The sequence below is a fragment of the Pseudophryne corroboree genome, chromosome 8 (genome assembly GCF_028390025.1).
Source record: "Pseudophryne corroboree isolate aPseCor3 chromosome 8, aPseCor3.hap2, whole genome shotgun sequence".
NCBI lineage: Eukaryota > Metazoa > Chordata > Amphibia > Anura > Myobatrachidae > Pseudophryne > Pseudophryne corroboree.
Genome location: NC_086451.1, coordinates 361,701,050 through 361,718,850, shown reverse-complemented (window position 1 = coordinate 361,718,850; position 17,801 = coordinate 361,701,050). Strand labels below are relative to the sequence as shown.

General features: G+C 42.5%; 1 protein-coding gene across 1 annotated transcript; it reads right to left on the bottom strand.

Annotated features, from left to right (window-relative positions):
* Positions 1-3,478: 3,478 nt before the first annotated feature.
* Positions 3,479-17,248, bottom strand: LOC134947802 (chymotrypsinogen A-like). The gene is made up of 7 exons (XM_063935681.1): positions 17,197-17,248; positions 16,999-17,102; positions 14,786-14,865; positions 12,949-13,027; positions 7,300-7,480; positions 5,634-5,767; positions 3,479-3,640 (listed from the first exon to the last, which is right to left on the bottom strand). Exons 1-7 carry the CDS (start codon positions 17,246-17,248, stop codon positions 3,479-3,481), a joined length of 792 nt encoding a protein of 263 aa, XP_063791751.1.
* Positions 17,249-17,801: the final 553 nt, after the last annotated feature.

The following is a 17,801-nucleotide window of genomic DNA, read 5'->3' as shown; positions in this document are numbered from 1 at the left end:
ACACATGTAAATAGGAGAAACGAGAGTCAGTGAAGCTGCAGATGTGTCAAATTACTAGCTTATTTAGAGATAACACTGATTTAGTATAGATTGTAATTGGACTATGCATCATGACACTAATCATTTGATATTATAGTACTTCAAGAGTGACATATATTTTGCGGCGTCAGTGGTATTCTATTGGTCTGCATAAGTTATTGGCATGCAGGTTTAAGTTGGATAGAGGGAACTTATGCGGTGAGATCAGCATTTGTGATTGGATTTACGGATATAAATACACATATATTGTTTATAGAGCCAAATGAAAATTAATTTGGTTTAAATGAATACGAGTATAAATATGAGAATAAATATATAGAGACGTACATTAGAATGGGATGGGGGAGAGGGGGTGGGGGGGGGGGGGGGAAGGGTGGGGTTGGGGGGGGGGAAAGAAGTGGGAGGAGATTGCAGAAAAATCACCAACCCATATTCCAGTTGTTATTACAGTACCCAGTCTTCTTGGGATGCTCCCATACCCAGTACTGACCGGGCCCACATTGCTTGGCTTCCAAGATCGGACGGATTTGGGCATATCCAGTGTGGTATGGCTGTAGTCTGAGGTTAGGGTAGTGAAAGAAGTGGTCCAGATGTTGGGGAGCCCAACGCTCCATGTTCCAACCCGGACTGAGCTAGAAAGAAGGGGGGGGGGAAGAGGGGGGAGGAGCGGGGTGGGGGGGGGGGGTGCGGATAAAATCAAGAATGTGTGGAGGGAATGCGAGCTTACGTTTATAGAAAGGGGGCTATTTCATAGCCTTCGTTCAGTCCATTCGGATGAAGGGATTTCAATTCGTGTATCCAGAACATTTCCCTCCTTGACAGGAGGTTGGAGAGGTCCCCCCCTCTTTCTCCTAATGCCACTAACTCCAGGCCTTTGAACGTGAGTTCTTCTGGGTTCGAGCCGTGATGTTGTAGGAAGTGGCATTAGGAGAAAGAGGGGGGGACCTCTCCAACCTCCTGTCAAGGAGGGAAATGTTCTGGATACACGAATTGAAATCCCTTCATCCGAATGGACTGAACGAAGGCTATGAAATAGCCCCCTTTCTATAAACGTAAGCTCGCATTCCCTCCACACATTCTTGATTTTATCCGCACCCCCCCCCCCCACCCCGCTCCTCCCCCCTCTTCCCCCCCCCCCTTCTTTCTAGCTCAGTCCGGGTTGGAACATGGAGCGTTGGGCTCCCCAACATCTGGACCACTTCTTTCACTACCCTAACCTCAGACTACAGCCATACCACACTGGATATGCCCAAATCCGTCCGATCTTGGAAGCCAAGCAATGTGGGCCCGGTCAGTACTGGGTATGGGAACATCCCAAGAAGACTGGGTACTGTAATAACAACTGGAATATGGGTTGGTGATTTTTCTGCAATCTCCTCCCACTTCTTCCACCCCCCCCAACCCCACCCTTCCCCCCCCCCCCCCACCCCCTCTCCCCCATCCCATTCTAATGTACGTCTCTATATATTTATTCTCATATTTATACTCGTATTCATTTAAACCAAATTAATTTTCATTTGGCTCTATAAACAATATATGTGTATTTATATCCGTAAATCCAATCACAAATGCCGATCTCACCGCATAAGTTCCCTCTATCCAACTTAAACCTGCATGCCAATAACTTATGCAGACCAATAGAATACCACTGACGCCGCAAAATATATGTCACTCTTGAAGTACTATAATATCAAATGATTAGTGTCATGATGCATAGTCCAATTACAATCTATACTAAATCAGTGTTATCTCTAAATAAGCTAGTAATTTGACACATCTGCAGCTTCACTGACTCTCGTTTCTCCTATTTACATGTGTGGCTTCCTGTGTGGAGACGGAGTCAGCGTATCCAAACTGCATAAGTATATACATATAAACAACGAAAACATGGCCGCCGTCATTTGCTTCCAGCACAGGCAGCGGTCTCATCATACGGACTCTAAGAAAATGGCCGCCGCACTTCCTCTCACAGCAACCGGCGCATGCGCGGAAAGGATCCACGGACACCGGAAATGGGGCGGAAATGACGCGATTTGCGTCAAAACCGGACTTAAACAAACTGAAAAGTATTTTTGTACTTACAGAGATTCTGGACACAGTATTTTTGCGCAATTCAGGCGCTTTACATGATGTTAATATTCCTCACTGCAGACATTATTTACATTGTATTTTCTAACTTACTAACATATCCTGTATTCTGTAAATCCTGCAACAGGAAGTGATGTCACCAATTACTTCCTGACCCATAGGGGTATAAATAGATGACATGTCACACTGTGCTCACTACCCCTTGATGAAGTCAAACTAGACGAAACGCGTTGGGTGATTCCTGCCATTACTGAATATTCTCAAGATAAGCTGTTTATTCTATTCATTACCTCTCTTTTTTAACTAATTCTAGATACATTAATGCCTCGCATGGTACCTCTATTATGATTATGAGGACCTGTTTTTAGCACACATCTGTCTTTTGTTACATGCCTTTTTTCTAAATATTTTTATGGTTTACTTTTAAACGAAAAATCTTTTTTAGAAAAATACGCATTTTATATATATCGTCATGTGTGTCTAAAAGTATATATTTTTTTAATTGACTACGTTCGTTACAAATAAATCCCGCTTTTTGCTTTTAAATTTTTATCTCTAGTTTTATACTTTTATCACCGGTGGTCGCTCTGATCTTATCCGCTTTTTCTAAATTCCTTTTATTCTACACACGTACAAGTGTAGGTTTTATTTAAGATTGAGCAGACGCCCCATAAAGAAAGGGGAGTGATATCGCAGAGTGTAAATATTTTATAAGGGAATATAATAGACATACTGTGAAAAACTATCTCTACTACTTTTTTGGCGCTGTCAGTTTACCCCATATACATATATATATATATATATATACATATACATATATAAAATACTATATATATATATATATATATATATATATACCAAAATACAAAAGCCGGCACTCCATGGAAAACAATGCAATACCTTGCCAGGGTGCTCTCCCGGGGCCTGCCAACCCACTACCATACATTCCAAAAGATAGAGGCACTCCCGGACTTGGAACAATTTCAAACAATCATGGTGGTTTATTCAACGTTTCGGGGTACTGCCCCCCGTCATCAGGACACACACAACACACAGTGCAAACACTGTGTTTGCACTGTGTGTTGTGTGTGTCCTGATGACGGGGGGCAGTACCCCGAAACGTTGAATAAACCACCATGATTGTTTGAAATTGTTCCAAGTCCGGGAGTGCCTCTATCTTTTGGAATGTATATATATATATATATATATATACTGTGTATTCATGGCATGGGGTGAAGGATAACGTGAGGATAAATAATAGAAATCCGAGTCGTAATATGAATTTTATTTTCTGATGTAACTATTTTATACAGTAAGCACAGTATAATACAGTATATAAATAGATCTCTGTTTAGTTAGCAGCAACAGTTTGGTCCAACCAGGATCTAAGAGCTGTCACACGAGCATATACTGCGGGAGTGGAGGTAGAGCAGGTAGAACTTCCCCAGGAGACAATTCCAGCCAAGGTCCATGCTCCATTTCTCTGGCACACAAGTGGTCCACCAGAGTCTCCCTAAAATGAAAAAAGGAAACTTTATAATATAGGCACATACCTTAATACATATGAGATTAGAATGTGTATAAACTAAGATGTTGATCATTATTACTTAGATGAATGCTGCCCACAACAAGAAGTCTAAGGGGTCTATTTATTAACATTATTTTTACTACAATAATGTGAAAAAGGGTGTTTTCACACCCTTTTCACATTATTTTAGTATCACCTGAATGTATCAAAGGGCATTTGGAGCAGTTTTCATGAAAAACTGCTCCAAACCCTTTAATTCACTTTTTTTTTAGTAACCCACATCGTATTCCCCATACTTATAATGGGAAATGTGTGTGCCAAATTTACTGAAAAAAAAAAAGTGAAAAAATATTGCAGTGTACCCTGTGATAATCTCACCAGCTCAGGCTGGCAAGATCACGGGGCAGCACTGCGATAGGCAGGCATTTGCCCTGCTTTCTCTGTCCCTGGCAGAGAAAGCTGTGCGGGACCCGGCTCCAGTGATCAGCTCTGTGTGTCCGATGGACACACAAGCTGATCACAGTGTAAAAATAAATAACTAAAAGTTTTAAAAAAACAACAATATACTCACCTGTCCAGGGAGCTGGTGTCCGCTGCTCCGGTGAGTGCTGCCGGGCCCCCCCTATGCTGCAATGTGACCCCAGTGCAGTAAAGTGATGCTGCAAAGCTGCAGCGCACTTTACAGCACTGGGGGTCACTGCAGCGCACAGGATTCGGCGCCCGGCAGCCCAGTAGAAGCAGCGCGGACCGGCTCCCTGGTATGGTAAGTATATTGAACTGATGGGGGGATGACCGCAAGCTCTGTCCTTGCATGCGATAATTGATACATCCCTGCGAAGTAATCAGTAATTGCAGTGCGAGTTGGGGCGATTTTATCACCTGTCATCCGCATCCTGGATGCAATGGTGATAAATAGGCCCCTTAGTGCCTACCCCTCCAGCTAGATTGTGCCATCAATGGAGCAGGGCTCTCTTCCCTCCTGCTCTCACAGACCTCTTCTTTCACTCTTTCACATCTTTCTCCTACGTAGCGAATGACTATACAAACATCTCCTCTTGCTCATTACTGTTTATCTCTTCCAATGGCTGCCTGCCCCTAGTAATACGCCGTTTACGCTTTTCCTTTCGTACATCTCAGCTGCATTGTGTACTGAGAATTGTGGTGCGAACTGTTACCTGTGCTCTGTTTTAGTTTTTCAGTTACTGTAATGTTACATTCTTTTTACCCTGTATTGTTCTAATGTGTGCCATATGTACTGTGCTGCAAAACACTTATGGTGCCTTAGAAATAAAATGTAATAATAATAATAATAATAGTACTACTCTAATGGTGCCCATACACTTGTGAGATATTAGGTGCTATCCTTCGATTTTGACCTCATCTGTGAGAGAAATTGAAGGATTGTATGCACATTTTAGGTACCTTGAGACGCGATGCACGGGCACTCCTCTCAAATGTTGCGCCTCAAGATAGTATGTGCTGCACTTAATATTTCTCGCATCGCAGTGCGATCGCATGTGGTATTAAAACCACATGCTATATATCGCACTGTGATGTGCGATGGACACCCGTGCCGATGACGTGCTGATCACATGATTACCATGCGATCTATCACATGATCGCATGGTAATCACTTTGACAGTTCAGGTGCGATTTCATTGCACCTGAACTGCTGGTGCGATGCCCGCGATGTCGCATCACAGGGCATCGCACAAGTGTATGGGTACCATAACTATCCACCAAGCCACATGAACCATTTTTTATTTAATATACATATGCATCTGGATAACATGAGGGTACATTAGTGTGGTTGGTAGATGGGTTTACACACAGGCCAAATAGATGTCACAGAAAGACAAGATTTTGGCCATGATCTGGAACCCATATCTTTCATTTAGTAAAAGTGAAAAGTTTGCTCGGTGATTATTTGTTAAAGAATACAGACAAATCATACATTGAAATCTATAGTCTACCGTACCATGCAGGATGAGGCACCGGAGGCTCCAGCGCAGATCATGGTGCTTTGGATTCTGGTTCCCCAGTGTCTCTGACATTCAGTGTTGGTCAGAAGAGGAAGAGACACCTGTTGCAGTTTGCTTGGTGTGTTTTGTGCTAAATATCAAAAAGCGATAAAACAATAGTTCTTAAAACAGACTAATACACACTATCATAATAGGGCTATATGATGCCTATACAAGTAAATTACTACACAGTATGTCTATGTTTCAGTGCTAGCAACTTTGCTAATTTACATGTGTATATTTACAATATATATATATATATATATATATATGGAGAGTTGGAGAGATAGGGTTCGGCGCTCAGTGTTGTTAAAAAATGGTAAAAGGCACACAAATATCTAAAAGTTTAAAAGATTTATTTTTTTAAAAAATTTTAAAATTTTTTTTTAATATATGAGAGTAAAACAAGGGTACTTAAAAACATACACGTATGGATCAAGTAAGATCAAGTAAAAAAAGGTCAAGTAAAAAAAAAAAAATTTTTTTCAAGTAAAAACATTTTTTTGGAATACTTCTTTGAAGAAGTCTGTTTGAGACGAAACGCGTTGGGTTTCCTGCACCAATCCCCTGCTGTTTCTTAAAGCTAAGTTAATCCTCTTATCCTTGTAAAAAATTTTACGTATTCCAAAAAAAAAAATTTACTTGAAAAAAAATTTTTTTTACTTGACCTTTTTTTACTTGATTTTACTTGATCCATACGTGTATGTTTTTAAGTACCCTTGTTTTACTCTCATATATTAAAAAAAATTTAAATTTTTTTTAAAAAAATAAATCTTTTAAACTTTTAGATATTTGTGTGCCTTTTACCATTTTTTAACAACACTGAGCGCCGAACCCTATCTCTCCAACTCTCCATAAATCTAGCAGTGTGGTACCGGCACTGCATCCTTAGGGCCCGGCAGACACCTTTAAATGAGGTTATGTGTGTTTTCTATGGTAAATTTTAGGTATATGTAATCCCTCTTTGTAAGGTTGATTCTTTTTACTGAGATATATCTCGCAAGTGGCGCTGCACCTCCCCCCCTTTTTCTATATATATATATATATATATATCCATATAGCAGGTGGCACTCCTGTCACCGGCCTGCTTTTCTGGCATTGGTCATACAGACAAATGGCCCAGACAGCCCTTATATACCCTAGACTCCTCCCCCTCCCGTACTTACAGACAAACAGCACTCGGGCGATTCTCCGTGATGCACGGGACAGCTACACAAAGTCAAATGACATACTTCTCCAAAATACCAAGATTTTAGTGGGTCTTAAGTTATAGGGTGGGGCATCGTTATTAAGCAATTACATTTTCATATAACAACAATTTCTTAACAGACGAGTTTAAAAGGAAAACAAATTTAAAGCGCGGGATGCACGGGACTTTATGTTCACTTCCTGGAGAATCGCCCACTCCAACCACTTTGCCTTTAAAAGAGAGGTCTTTTCAGCTGCTCTATTTTGATCACTCACATGCCTTCAGCTGTACCTCATAGCTCCCTCATAGCATTCCTTTAAATTTGTTTTTCAAATGTTTTAAGGCTGCTAAATAACTTTTCGGCCACTAGACCAATATTCAATAAAATAATGATCACTATGTTCAAAACATTGGTGAATCTTTCATATTCTTACTTGCAGCATTTACATAACCCCATCCAGTAGTAACGCATCTCTCTCCTCCATTGAAAACATCATTGGTAACAGCGAGACAAACAGGAGAAACAATAGTGTTGAAAGTAGCTGTGCTGGTTAGCTTCAAAAGAGTGATATCATTGACAATGGTGAAGGAACTGTAGCTGGGGTGTCTGAAGACCTGCCAAAACAAAACAAATCAATATATATAAAGCTGAAGACTGTTAGAAATGATGTCATCCCATCAACACTTTTGCTATTTCACTTACTCATCACACATGGAGATAATAGCGAATACCTCAGTAGGCGAGACCTTGGATAACAGTGATCACAATATGATCACATTTGACATTAGTATTCAAAAGCAGCACTCTAAGGGTACAACTAAGACTCTTAACTTTGAAAAAGCTAATTTTAACATTCTGAAACACGCACTAAAGGACATAGGTTGGTGAACTTTGTTTCAAGGAAAGAACACTGCTGAAATGTAGGATGTTTTTAAAATTATGTTAGACCAATATACCAATAAGTGCATCCCCTTGGGCAATAAAAATAAGAGTATTAAATTCAAACCAACATGTTTAAACAAAAAGGTACAGGAAGAAATGGCTAAAAAGAGGTGAGCATTCAAAGCTTTCAAATCAGACGGGAAGGCGGAGTCATTCCAGTACTACAAGGAATGTAACAAAAATTGCAAAGGGAAATCAGAGCAGCTAAAATAGAAAATGAAAAGCAAATCTCTAAGGAGAGTAAAAAAAAACCCTAAAAAATGATTTAAGCACATAAAGGTGAGGCTAAAAAAAGAGAATATAGGACCATTAAAAAGCAAACTGGGATTCCTGATAAATGACGACAAAGAAAAAGCTAAAATATTGAACACATTTTTCGCATCTCATCAATGTTTACTATAGAGGACCAGATTGTGGGATTAGTGAGTAACAATAACAATAGTATTGATAAAGGCCCATTGTTTAATACTTATCTGTCTGAGGAAGTAGTCCGTGAACTATTAAAAAACATTAAGACTAATAAATCTCATGGTCCAGATGATCTACATCCTAGGGTTCTGATGGAGCTAAATGCTGAAATAGCAAAGCCACTGTATCTAATTTTCACTGAATCACTTAGATCAGGCATGGTACCAAAAGACTGGCGTATAGCGGATGTAGTCCCAATATTTAAAAAGAGTATTAAACTTCATCCTGGTAACTATAGGCTGGTTAGACTGACATCAATAGTGGGGACCAGGGACGTGCAGTCAGGGGAGGCAGGGGAGGCAGTGCCTCCCCTGTCATTAATCAGTAAAATAATACAAAGAAGATACTTATGACACATAAGTATCTTCTTTATTATTTTACCTATCATTAATGTGTCAAAATCAGTTTGGGAGGCACCGATCGTGGTGCCTCCCGTAGTGATTGGGGAAGGTATGGGGAGCGGGGGGCGGGCGCGGGTGGGGCCTAGCAATGGGCAGGAAAAGCCCATTGAAATAACATGGGAAAGCGGCACCATTAGTGGTGCCGCTTTCCTACAGGGATGTGCTTTCAGCCTATGAAAGCACGTCCCTGTGAGTGAAGCCACAGTGATTGGCCAGCGGATCCGTCACTGGATCCGCTGTCAATCACAGTGTGGGCGTCAGTACCAGCGGAGGTGCGGGCGGCGGAGGTGCGGGATGCGGCGGGCCGGGCGGCGGAGGTGCTGGCGGCGGAGAGGTGGGCGGCGGTAGCGGCGGCGGGACGCAGCATTCAGGCCCCTTGTGCAGAGTTTGGCAGCGGAAGCGGTACCCATTTCAAAATGGGTCATTTTTGAAATTCAAGATGGCCGCCGCGAGCCAATCATGGGTCGCCGCGTCATCGCCCCGCCCCCTCCCGCTGACTTATATAAGTCAGCACGAGGCAGCGGCTGTCAGTCCAACGGCGGAGGAGGAGCGGAGAAGAGCTCCGGAAGACTGAAGACGCCGTGGAAGTCCTGGATGGGCGTCGGCTATGCAAAAGAGCTTAGCAGCCGCCGCCCACCAGGTGAAGATGCTGGAAGTCCTGGGAAGGCGGCGGCCATGCAAAAGAGCTTAAAGGCCGCCGCCTCCCAGGTGAAGACGTCGTGGAAGTCCTGGATGGGCGGCGGCTATGCAAAAGAGCTTAGCAGCCGCCGCCCACCAGGTGAAGACGTCGGAGGAAGACCCCAGAAGCCCTGGGGAGGTGGCGCCCCCCCAGGTGAAGACGCCGGAAGCTCTGGGAAGGCGGCGGCCATGCAAAAGAGCTTAAAGGCCGCCGCCCCCAGGTGAAGACCCAGTTTAATAAAGGATTTTTTAAAGAATGTGTCGTGGTTTTTTTTCAATATTTTCTTTACAGGTGGACTACAGGTGCCAGCGGGCGCTTTATGTCCGGGCATGCTGACACTTGTGGTTCTCCAAGTTCCAGCATGCTGGGGCAGGCTTGCTGGGACCTGTAGGCCACCTGTAAAGAACAATATTACTATTATTTGCAGGTGGACTACAGGTGCCAGCGGGCCCTTTATGTCCGGGCATGCTGGCACTTGTGGTTCTCCAAGTGCCAGCATGCTGGGGCAGGCTTGCTGGGACCTGTAGGCCACCTGTAAAGAACAGTATTAGCATACAATGAACCCCGCACCCACCGCCACCAGGGGTGCGGGGCATAGCACTGGGCTATCAGCCCAGTGCTGGTTGTTGCTCGGGAGGGGGGACCCCATTTAGATTTTTTGGGGGCCCCACTTTCCGAGGAATTCCAGCCCTGGGCTGACTGGTTTGGGGGGTGTTTAATGGCATGGCTGGGGGACCCCACACTGAGTGTCTCCCCTGCTATGGCATTATCCCCCCTGGCTGGTTCTGCCTGGTGCTGGTTTTAGTGGTGTGGGGGGACTGCACTTTTTTTTTTTTTCGGGGGGGTTTAGCTGCAGTGCCTCCCCAGCCACTGACCTCACCGCACGTCACTGGTGGGGACACTATTGGAAAGTATACTAAGGAACAGCATACAAGACTACTTGGAGAACTCCCATGCTATTAATAAGAACCAGTATGGTTTTGTGAGAAATAAGTCATGCCAAACTAATTTGATTAGCTTCTATGAGATTGTAAGCAACAATCTCGACCAGGGTAATGCAGTAGATGTGGTTTATCTGGATTTTGCAAAAGCTTTCGACACAGTACCTCACAGGAGGCTGATTTTCAAAGCTCTGTGTAGGTGACACTATTTGTACTTGGGTGAGTAATTGGCTTGATAACAGGGAACAACGAATGGTGATTAATAGGATGTTTTCCACCTGGGCTAAGGTAATTAGTGGAATACAACAGGGTTCTGTGCTGGGGCCACTATTGTTAAATATATTTATTAATGATTTAGGAGAAGGACTAAAAAGCACAGTGTCAATTTTTGAAGACGTTACTCAAATATGTAGGGTAATCAAGTCAGATGTGGATGTGGAGTGTCTTCAGAGTGATTTATTTAAACTGGAGGTTTGGGCAATGAAATGGTGTATGAGGTTTAATGTGGAAAAATTAAAAGTTATGCACATTGGGACTAAGAATAAACATGCAACCTACCAAGTAAATGGGGAAAAAATAGGAGAAACTGTATTAGAAAAAGATTTGGGGATGTTCATTGATAGTTGATTTAGGCAGTAACACACAATGTCAAAGTGTAGCAACAAAGGCGAATAAGGTGTTAGCATGAATTAAAAGGGGAATTGAGACAAGGGATGAGAGCATAATGCTGCCACTGTACAAAGTATTGGTACGGCTGCATCTTGAGTATTGTGTACAGTTCTGGGCACTGCACTATAAAAGAGACATATTAGAACTTGAAAAAGTTCAGGGCGGAGCTACCAAATTGATTAAGGGTTTGGAGACACTGGACTATGAGGAGAGGCTTTCTAGGTTAGATATGTTTACACTAGAAATGAAACGACTAAGAGGAGATATGATTAATATTTACAGATATATAAAGGGGCAATATGCAGAGCTACCATGTGAGTTATTTACTAAGAGACCTCTACACAAAATGCGCGGACATCCGCTAAGGCTTGAGGAGAGGAAATTTCGTACTCAGCGCAGGAAAGGATTCATCATTGTAAGGGCAATACGAATATGGAATACACTGCCAGAGAAGGTTGTAATGGCGGACTCAGTCAATGCGTTTAAAAATGGGTTAGACAATAGATAAAAAGATATATGAGGATATAGTCTTTAACCTACATAGAATAGGGAATGCAATATAATTCAGGTTGAACTTGATGGACTACTAATCCTTTTTCAACCTCACCGACTATGTTGCCCATCATGACAAAAACACAGACACTGAGAAACAACATCACAATATTATCCACAATCAGTGCCGTAACTAGACATTTTAGCGCTGTGTGCCAGAAACAGCATTAGTGCCTCCCCCACATGTTTAAAATAAGGCCAGTGCACGCCATAGGTGCGTGCAAAAAATATAGGGGCATGGCCACAAAATAATACCAATTCATATTACACTGCACAGTAGTCTCCATTATTCAAATTACATTGTACAGTAGCGTCACTTACACACATTACACCAGGTAGTGCTTGTCGCACATTACGCCAGGCAGAGCTCGCTTTTACACATTATGGCAGGTAGAGTCCCAATTTTACACATTACAGCAGATAGAGTCCCCTTTTACACATTACAGCAAGTAGAGTCCCCTTTTACACAGTACGGCAGGAAGAGCTCCCTTTTACACATCATGGCAGACAAAGCCCCCTTCTACAGAGAATTAGGCAATGGGCTGTAGTAAAAGGTTGTAACAGCCAGTGGAGGGACTGAGGAAGTCGGAGGTTACAGCAGCTGCCAAGTGCCAAGACACACAGCACAAGTGCACAACCCATGATTCGTGGGTCTTTGAAGGGAACGAAGCCATATTTCAGAGGGAGCGGGGCTTAAATAGCGGCTCGTGGCTCTGGCTTCTTTAAATAAAAAAAAGTCAAAGACCCCACCGCATGCAGGGCAGCACTGCAGTGGAGGTCGGCGGGAGACAGTAAGATAGAGCGGGCATAGGCCTTGTGGGTGGTGTTGCCAGATGGCACCACTGGCACACACCTAGTTACCGCTGTGTCCACAACCAACAATGTATAACAGTATAGATTAAAATAAAAGGAACACAGGGATACACAGGCCACATATAGAACAAAACATGCACTGAAGAGGAGATAAATGAAGAAAAAATGTGACACTGAGGATAATCGATATAAAGTAAAGCAGGTGCTTATAAGAGTAATAAAGGGAGAAGAGAGAAATGGAGCAAGAGGAGGTGAAAGAGGGGGACAAAAAGCGTAGAGGGAGCACTGACAAAAATGAGGAGAAAATAGGCAGGAGAGAGAGAGAGAACACAGGTCGGACCAGCTACAACATTTAGTTGTCCAGAAAAATCCTAATTTATATATAAAATCAATGCATTTTCTATCAGTAAACTAATATGGGGGTTGAATTCAAATTAATCCCAATTTGTAAACAACTGTACCATATTAGGATGCGGTACTGTGCAAGTAATGAAGTAACCTTAACGTCATCTAAACTTTTTCTATATTAAAGTGCTTATCATATACTTAATCGTTTTGCTTTAATTATTGTAAAAGACTTTTGGAATTGTGTTTTCTGTTGATTGTATTTAACTTACCCTGGAAATAGTTTTGGTTTGAATGGGCTCAGCATTGGAAGAACGATCATATTCCCCCAGAACGACACGGTGGGCAGTTCTGTGTGTATGAAATGTATAGCAGTTATAGTTACTGTTGTTACTTTGATTATAGTGTCAATTCAATTCATTATAAAAATGTTAAAAGTTCACACTTTTCCTTAGGATTCCTTAGTTAGACGGAAATGTGCCTCTGGAGTTTTACAACTGAGAGTTTTTCTTTCTTTCTACTACAAATCATTCATCAATTCTAGATAGCGTTACTACTGTACAATTCAACTTAAATACAAATCATAATATACATTTCTACACTCACATGCATACACAATATGGGGTAAATTTACTAAAAATTGTGATTGCACAGTTAATCAGAAGTCCTGTTACCATGGTAGCAGGCACTGATTGACAGGCAGCCATATGTGGGAACCATCACTTGCCAACTCATGTAGGTTCCGTCATTTGTAAAAGAAGAGCTATATGTCTACACATACTGTATGTATTGCTCTACTTAATCCAGATGGATTGGGATTGCTTTTGTTATTTTACTACCACCCGGGATGCTACTGGAGAAGAGGACCGACCAGCGCCTTGGATTTCTACTGGCCAGGGGACCGACCGGAGCCAGGGACAAGGTAAGCGTGTACAGTGTGTGTGAGTGTGTGTGTAATAAAGGGCTATCACATTCATGTGTGTGTCTTGTAATTATTTTTATATTTATTTTACAGGGGAACTATAGGTACCAGAGGGCCCTTAATGCATAATGCTCTGTATGCTAGCACTTGTGGTTCTTCGAGTTTCGCATGTGGGGGAGGTTTGCTGGTACCTGTAGTTCCCTGAAACAAATTATCTTTTATTAAATGCTATCGACCTCACACCCACCTCCCAGGGGTATGGGAGATAGCACTTAGCTTCAGCCCAGGCCTGGGGGTACCACACATCCTGAGGAATCCCTCTGTGAAGTGTGTCTCCTGGCTGCAGCATTACCCTCCTGCTAGTGGAGCTCAGTGCTTTTTTCACAGCCCTGTGCTGGTTAAGCTTGGGGGGCACACTCCTTTTTTCAGTTTTTTAAGGCTTTCTTAACAATTCAGACACAAACACCAATGAACACGCACACTATTAAATGGGATCCAGTCAAGATCCTGGCAGTCGGAATCCCGGCGGCAGAATCTTGACACTCCATGGAATGCTGACACCAGCATCCGGACATGGATCAAAATGCCATCACTGGGATCCTGATCGAGCTGTGCCAGGACTCCTGCATGGTAAGCTGTGGATGGGAAGGGGTGGGGTGGGGGCTTATGTTTGGGGTGCAGGGTGAGGATTAGCATTAGCCTTTGTAAGGGAGTGTTAGGCACCCCCGGGGAGGGTTACGGTTAGTCTGCAGGGGTTGGAGGGTTAGGATTAGGCATCACTGGGGAGGGTTAGGGTTAGGCTGCGGGGGGGGGGGGGGGACACTTTAGAGTTATGCTGCTGGAGGGGTAGGTTGGGGGGACGGTTAACATACTTACCCAACCCCTGTCGGTATTCTCTGCTTCGGGATGCCAGTGTCGGTCACATGACCACCGTCATCCCATCAGCCGGGATATCATACGTATGTATCCCCTATTAAACATGACTAAACACGATGGCATACACCTTTGTAAAACATGGTTCTGTGAAACACAATTCTTATTAAATCTGTGTATTTGATCTTGAAAACCTCTTGCATATCCCTGCGATGCCAGTCTTGTTTCAACTCAGACCAAACACGATTGTTAGTAAATGTCTGTAAATATATATTTAGTTCTTATCTTAGTAAAGTCTGTTGCACATTACTTACGTGACACCACAGTGAGCAGCAGTTACAACCCAGAGACTGTTGATCAGAGAACCACCACAGAAGTGGAATCCGGTGTTGTCCTACCAATACAGTATGTAAACAAAATCAGCGTTATTAATGCACTACAGTACATTACCGAGCAATGCATTATACTGGCTTGATGACGCTACACATATTCCAGGGACTAAGAAATTGTGTCTTGCTCTATGATTGTTGTAAAATGCTTATCAAAAATATTTGTTTACCTTTGTTTTAGTCTACAGTATTTTGCATTAAGTATGTGTCAATTAATTGTGATATTGGCATGTGATGCATTCAATATATTTTGTTTGTTGAATACTGCTGACAAAAATTCCTATGACCACTTACAGTAACTGGCTAATAGTTTTCAAATACATTCTCTAAAATTGTCTATTTTATTATTAAATTGTGTAAATCACATCTTTTTACATGTTTTAAAATGGCTCTATGCAATTTTATTGTAAACTAGTCAAGGGACATCAGTCTGCTCTGTCCATTCTGTCCACTTCCCACTGTCTAGCCCAAACCCACTCCACCCCGCGTCTGGCCCCACCCACTCCACTCTGTCTCTCATTGTCTAGCTCCCACCCACTCCACCCCACCTCCCACTGTCTGGCCCCCACCCACTCCTCCCCACCACCCAGTGTCTGGCCCCACCCTCGCCACCCTGACTCCCATTGTCTGGTCCTTACCCGCTCCAACTCACCACCCACTGCCTGGCCCCACCCACTCCACCCTGTCTCTTATTGTCTAGCCCCCACCCACTCCACCCCACCTCCCACTGTCTGGCTCCCACCCACTCTGCACTGCCTCCTATTGTCTGGTCCCAGCTCTGACTGCTGATGATCCTGTCCCTCCATCTCTACACTCCAATCCATCCCAAACTCCTCCCCGCTTCTTTACATCCTGATTGAACATCACTATTGCCTTGGAGAGGAGATGAAACTGGAGGGGAGCCCCTGCAGTGAGCCAATAACAGCTGCTGGTGGGCAATCCTGCGGCTGTGAGTGCATGAACCTTTTGGTATAGCTCTCCACTATGGATTGGTGGGAGGAGGCTAGGTGTAGAGGGGAAAGCACAGTGCACTGAGACTAACAGGTCACTCAGCTTGATCTGTTGGGTCTTGTTTTTGCTAAAAAGCATTACAGTATACAGTATATACAGCATTGTAAACAATTTCTTTGTAACACAAACAAAGCCTTTAGTACCTCATATGGTGGAGAGGTGAATTTTAACAAAATTATAATAATTAAAGCTCTTTGTATACTTATCTCTAAGTACTCAATAAAATTGCAATGATTCTAATTTGGTATATATAACCAATGCAAAATAATATACAGTATATATATACATAGTAAAGCAATGCATTTTAGGTAGAAATGTGCGCAGACCCTCATGTGTTGGTTTGAGTTTTGCCCAAACCTCCCTTAGTATTTTGTTTTTGTTTTTTGATTTTGGCAAAACCACCTTCGAGTATTTTGGTTCAGATTCAGATTTGGTTTTGGATTTCTTGAAAATTGATAAAAACATCTTAAATGATGTACGGTAATTTGGACATATTTTCATTCTTACAGTATAATTAACACCAATAATTAACACCAATGATTAATTTCCAGCCATTTCCAGACAATTTTATCCACACTCTGCTGTTTGAAATGGCACCTGAAATCACAAGGGAGGGACTTACAAGCAATCCAAATCCCAAGATTCGGAACGTACATTTGTGTTCCGGCACAAGAGAAGCTCCAAATCTGTACTCCATTCAATTCGGATCCTCTAAAGAGGATTAATACTCGGTTTGACTCGTAGCCCCTAAATATGGGTGAGTATGTAGTTTTTATGGTAACCCCCAGCTGCTACCTTATTCACTTTCCCTAAGCTTGTATAAAGTAATCTAATAAAAATACTTAATTACAGCAGGATAAATAATATTGCCAGAAACACTCTAAGATCAGCTGTGTGTAATTATTCTCTGAAATTATTTTGGACTGTACCTTAAAAAAAGGTCTCCCCATTAAATACTGTAGCTGTGACACATTGCACTTGGGGCTGTGACTGATTAGTACGAAGCCACTTTCCTAACACTCAGGCAGCGTTAAGCTTTGGATAAGAGGACAAGTGTTCATCAAATAAAGCATGTGCAGTAATTTAATAGTAACAGCAAACTAGTTAATGAGCTGTTCTTACATTACCTGCAGAGACACTTGCCATGGCCAAGACCCAGAAACGGCATTCTCACCATTCACAATCCTGGCATACCCGGAGACAACAGGTCTGATGCTTGGCACACCACAGCCTGATATGAAAGGTAAGGATATATTAGGTATATGTAAGGACTAGCTAGGCTACACATACACGTAAGATGCTAACGCAGACACATGTCTACTTACCATAGGTACCCCCTAGCACGGCAAGGCAGGACAGAAACCAAAGGATTGCCATCGTGATTCACTTCTTTCAGGTAAGTAAACTATGAAAGTGTGTTTGGTTTATATACTATCAATGGTTTATATGCGCTCAATGTATAACAGGTACGGAATATATTTTTAAACTCTGCTATCTAAAGACCTTGAATTAATCTAGAATAGTTCACCAGCTGTGCTTATACCAAAGATACGTGTGGGGAAATGAGGTGTTTCACAGCCAGCTTTTATATAATTCTATTACTATTCTTATGAAATTAACTGATTCCAAACATATATCACATGTAACAATTTCTTTCAAATGAAATGCTTGAAACTTTAAGTGGGAAGAAGCCTTTATTAAAGTGAATCAATACAGTAGTTCCAGTTCATTATTTAATAAGCTCTGAAAAAGTATAAACCTTATATTCAGGGTTGCATCATATGGATGTTGCGGCACATGTCTCTAGCCTGCAGGTACCTGGGTTGGTGTACCAGTGTTCAAAGAGGCAACAGCACCTCCTTAGGTCACGCCAGGAGCCCAGTCTACTGCTCCCTGCAGCGAAGGCTGGAACAGGGTGCAGGCGAGTCCT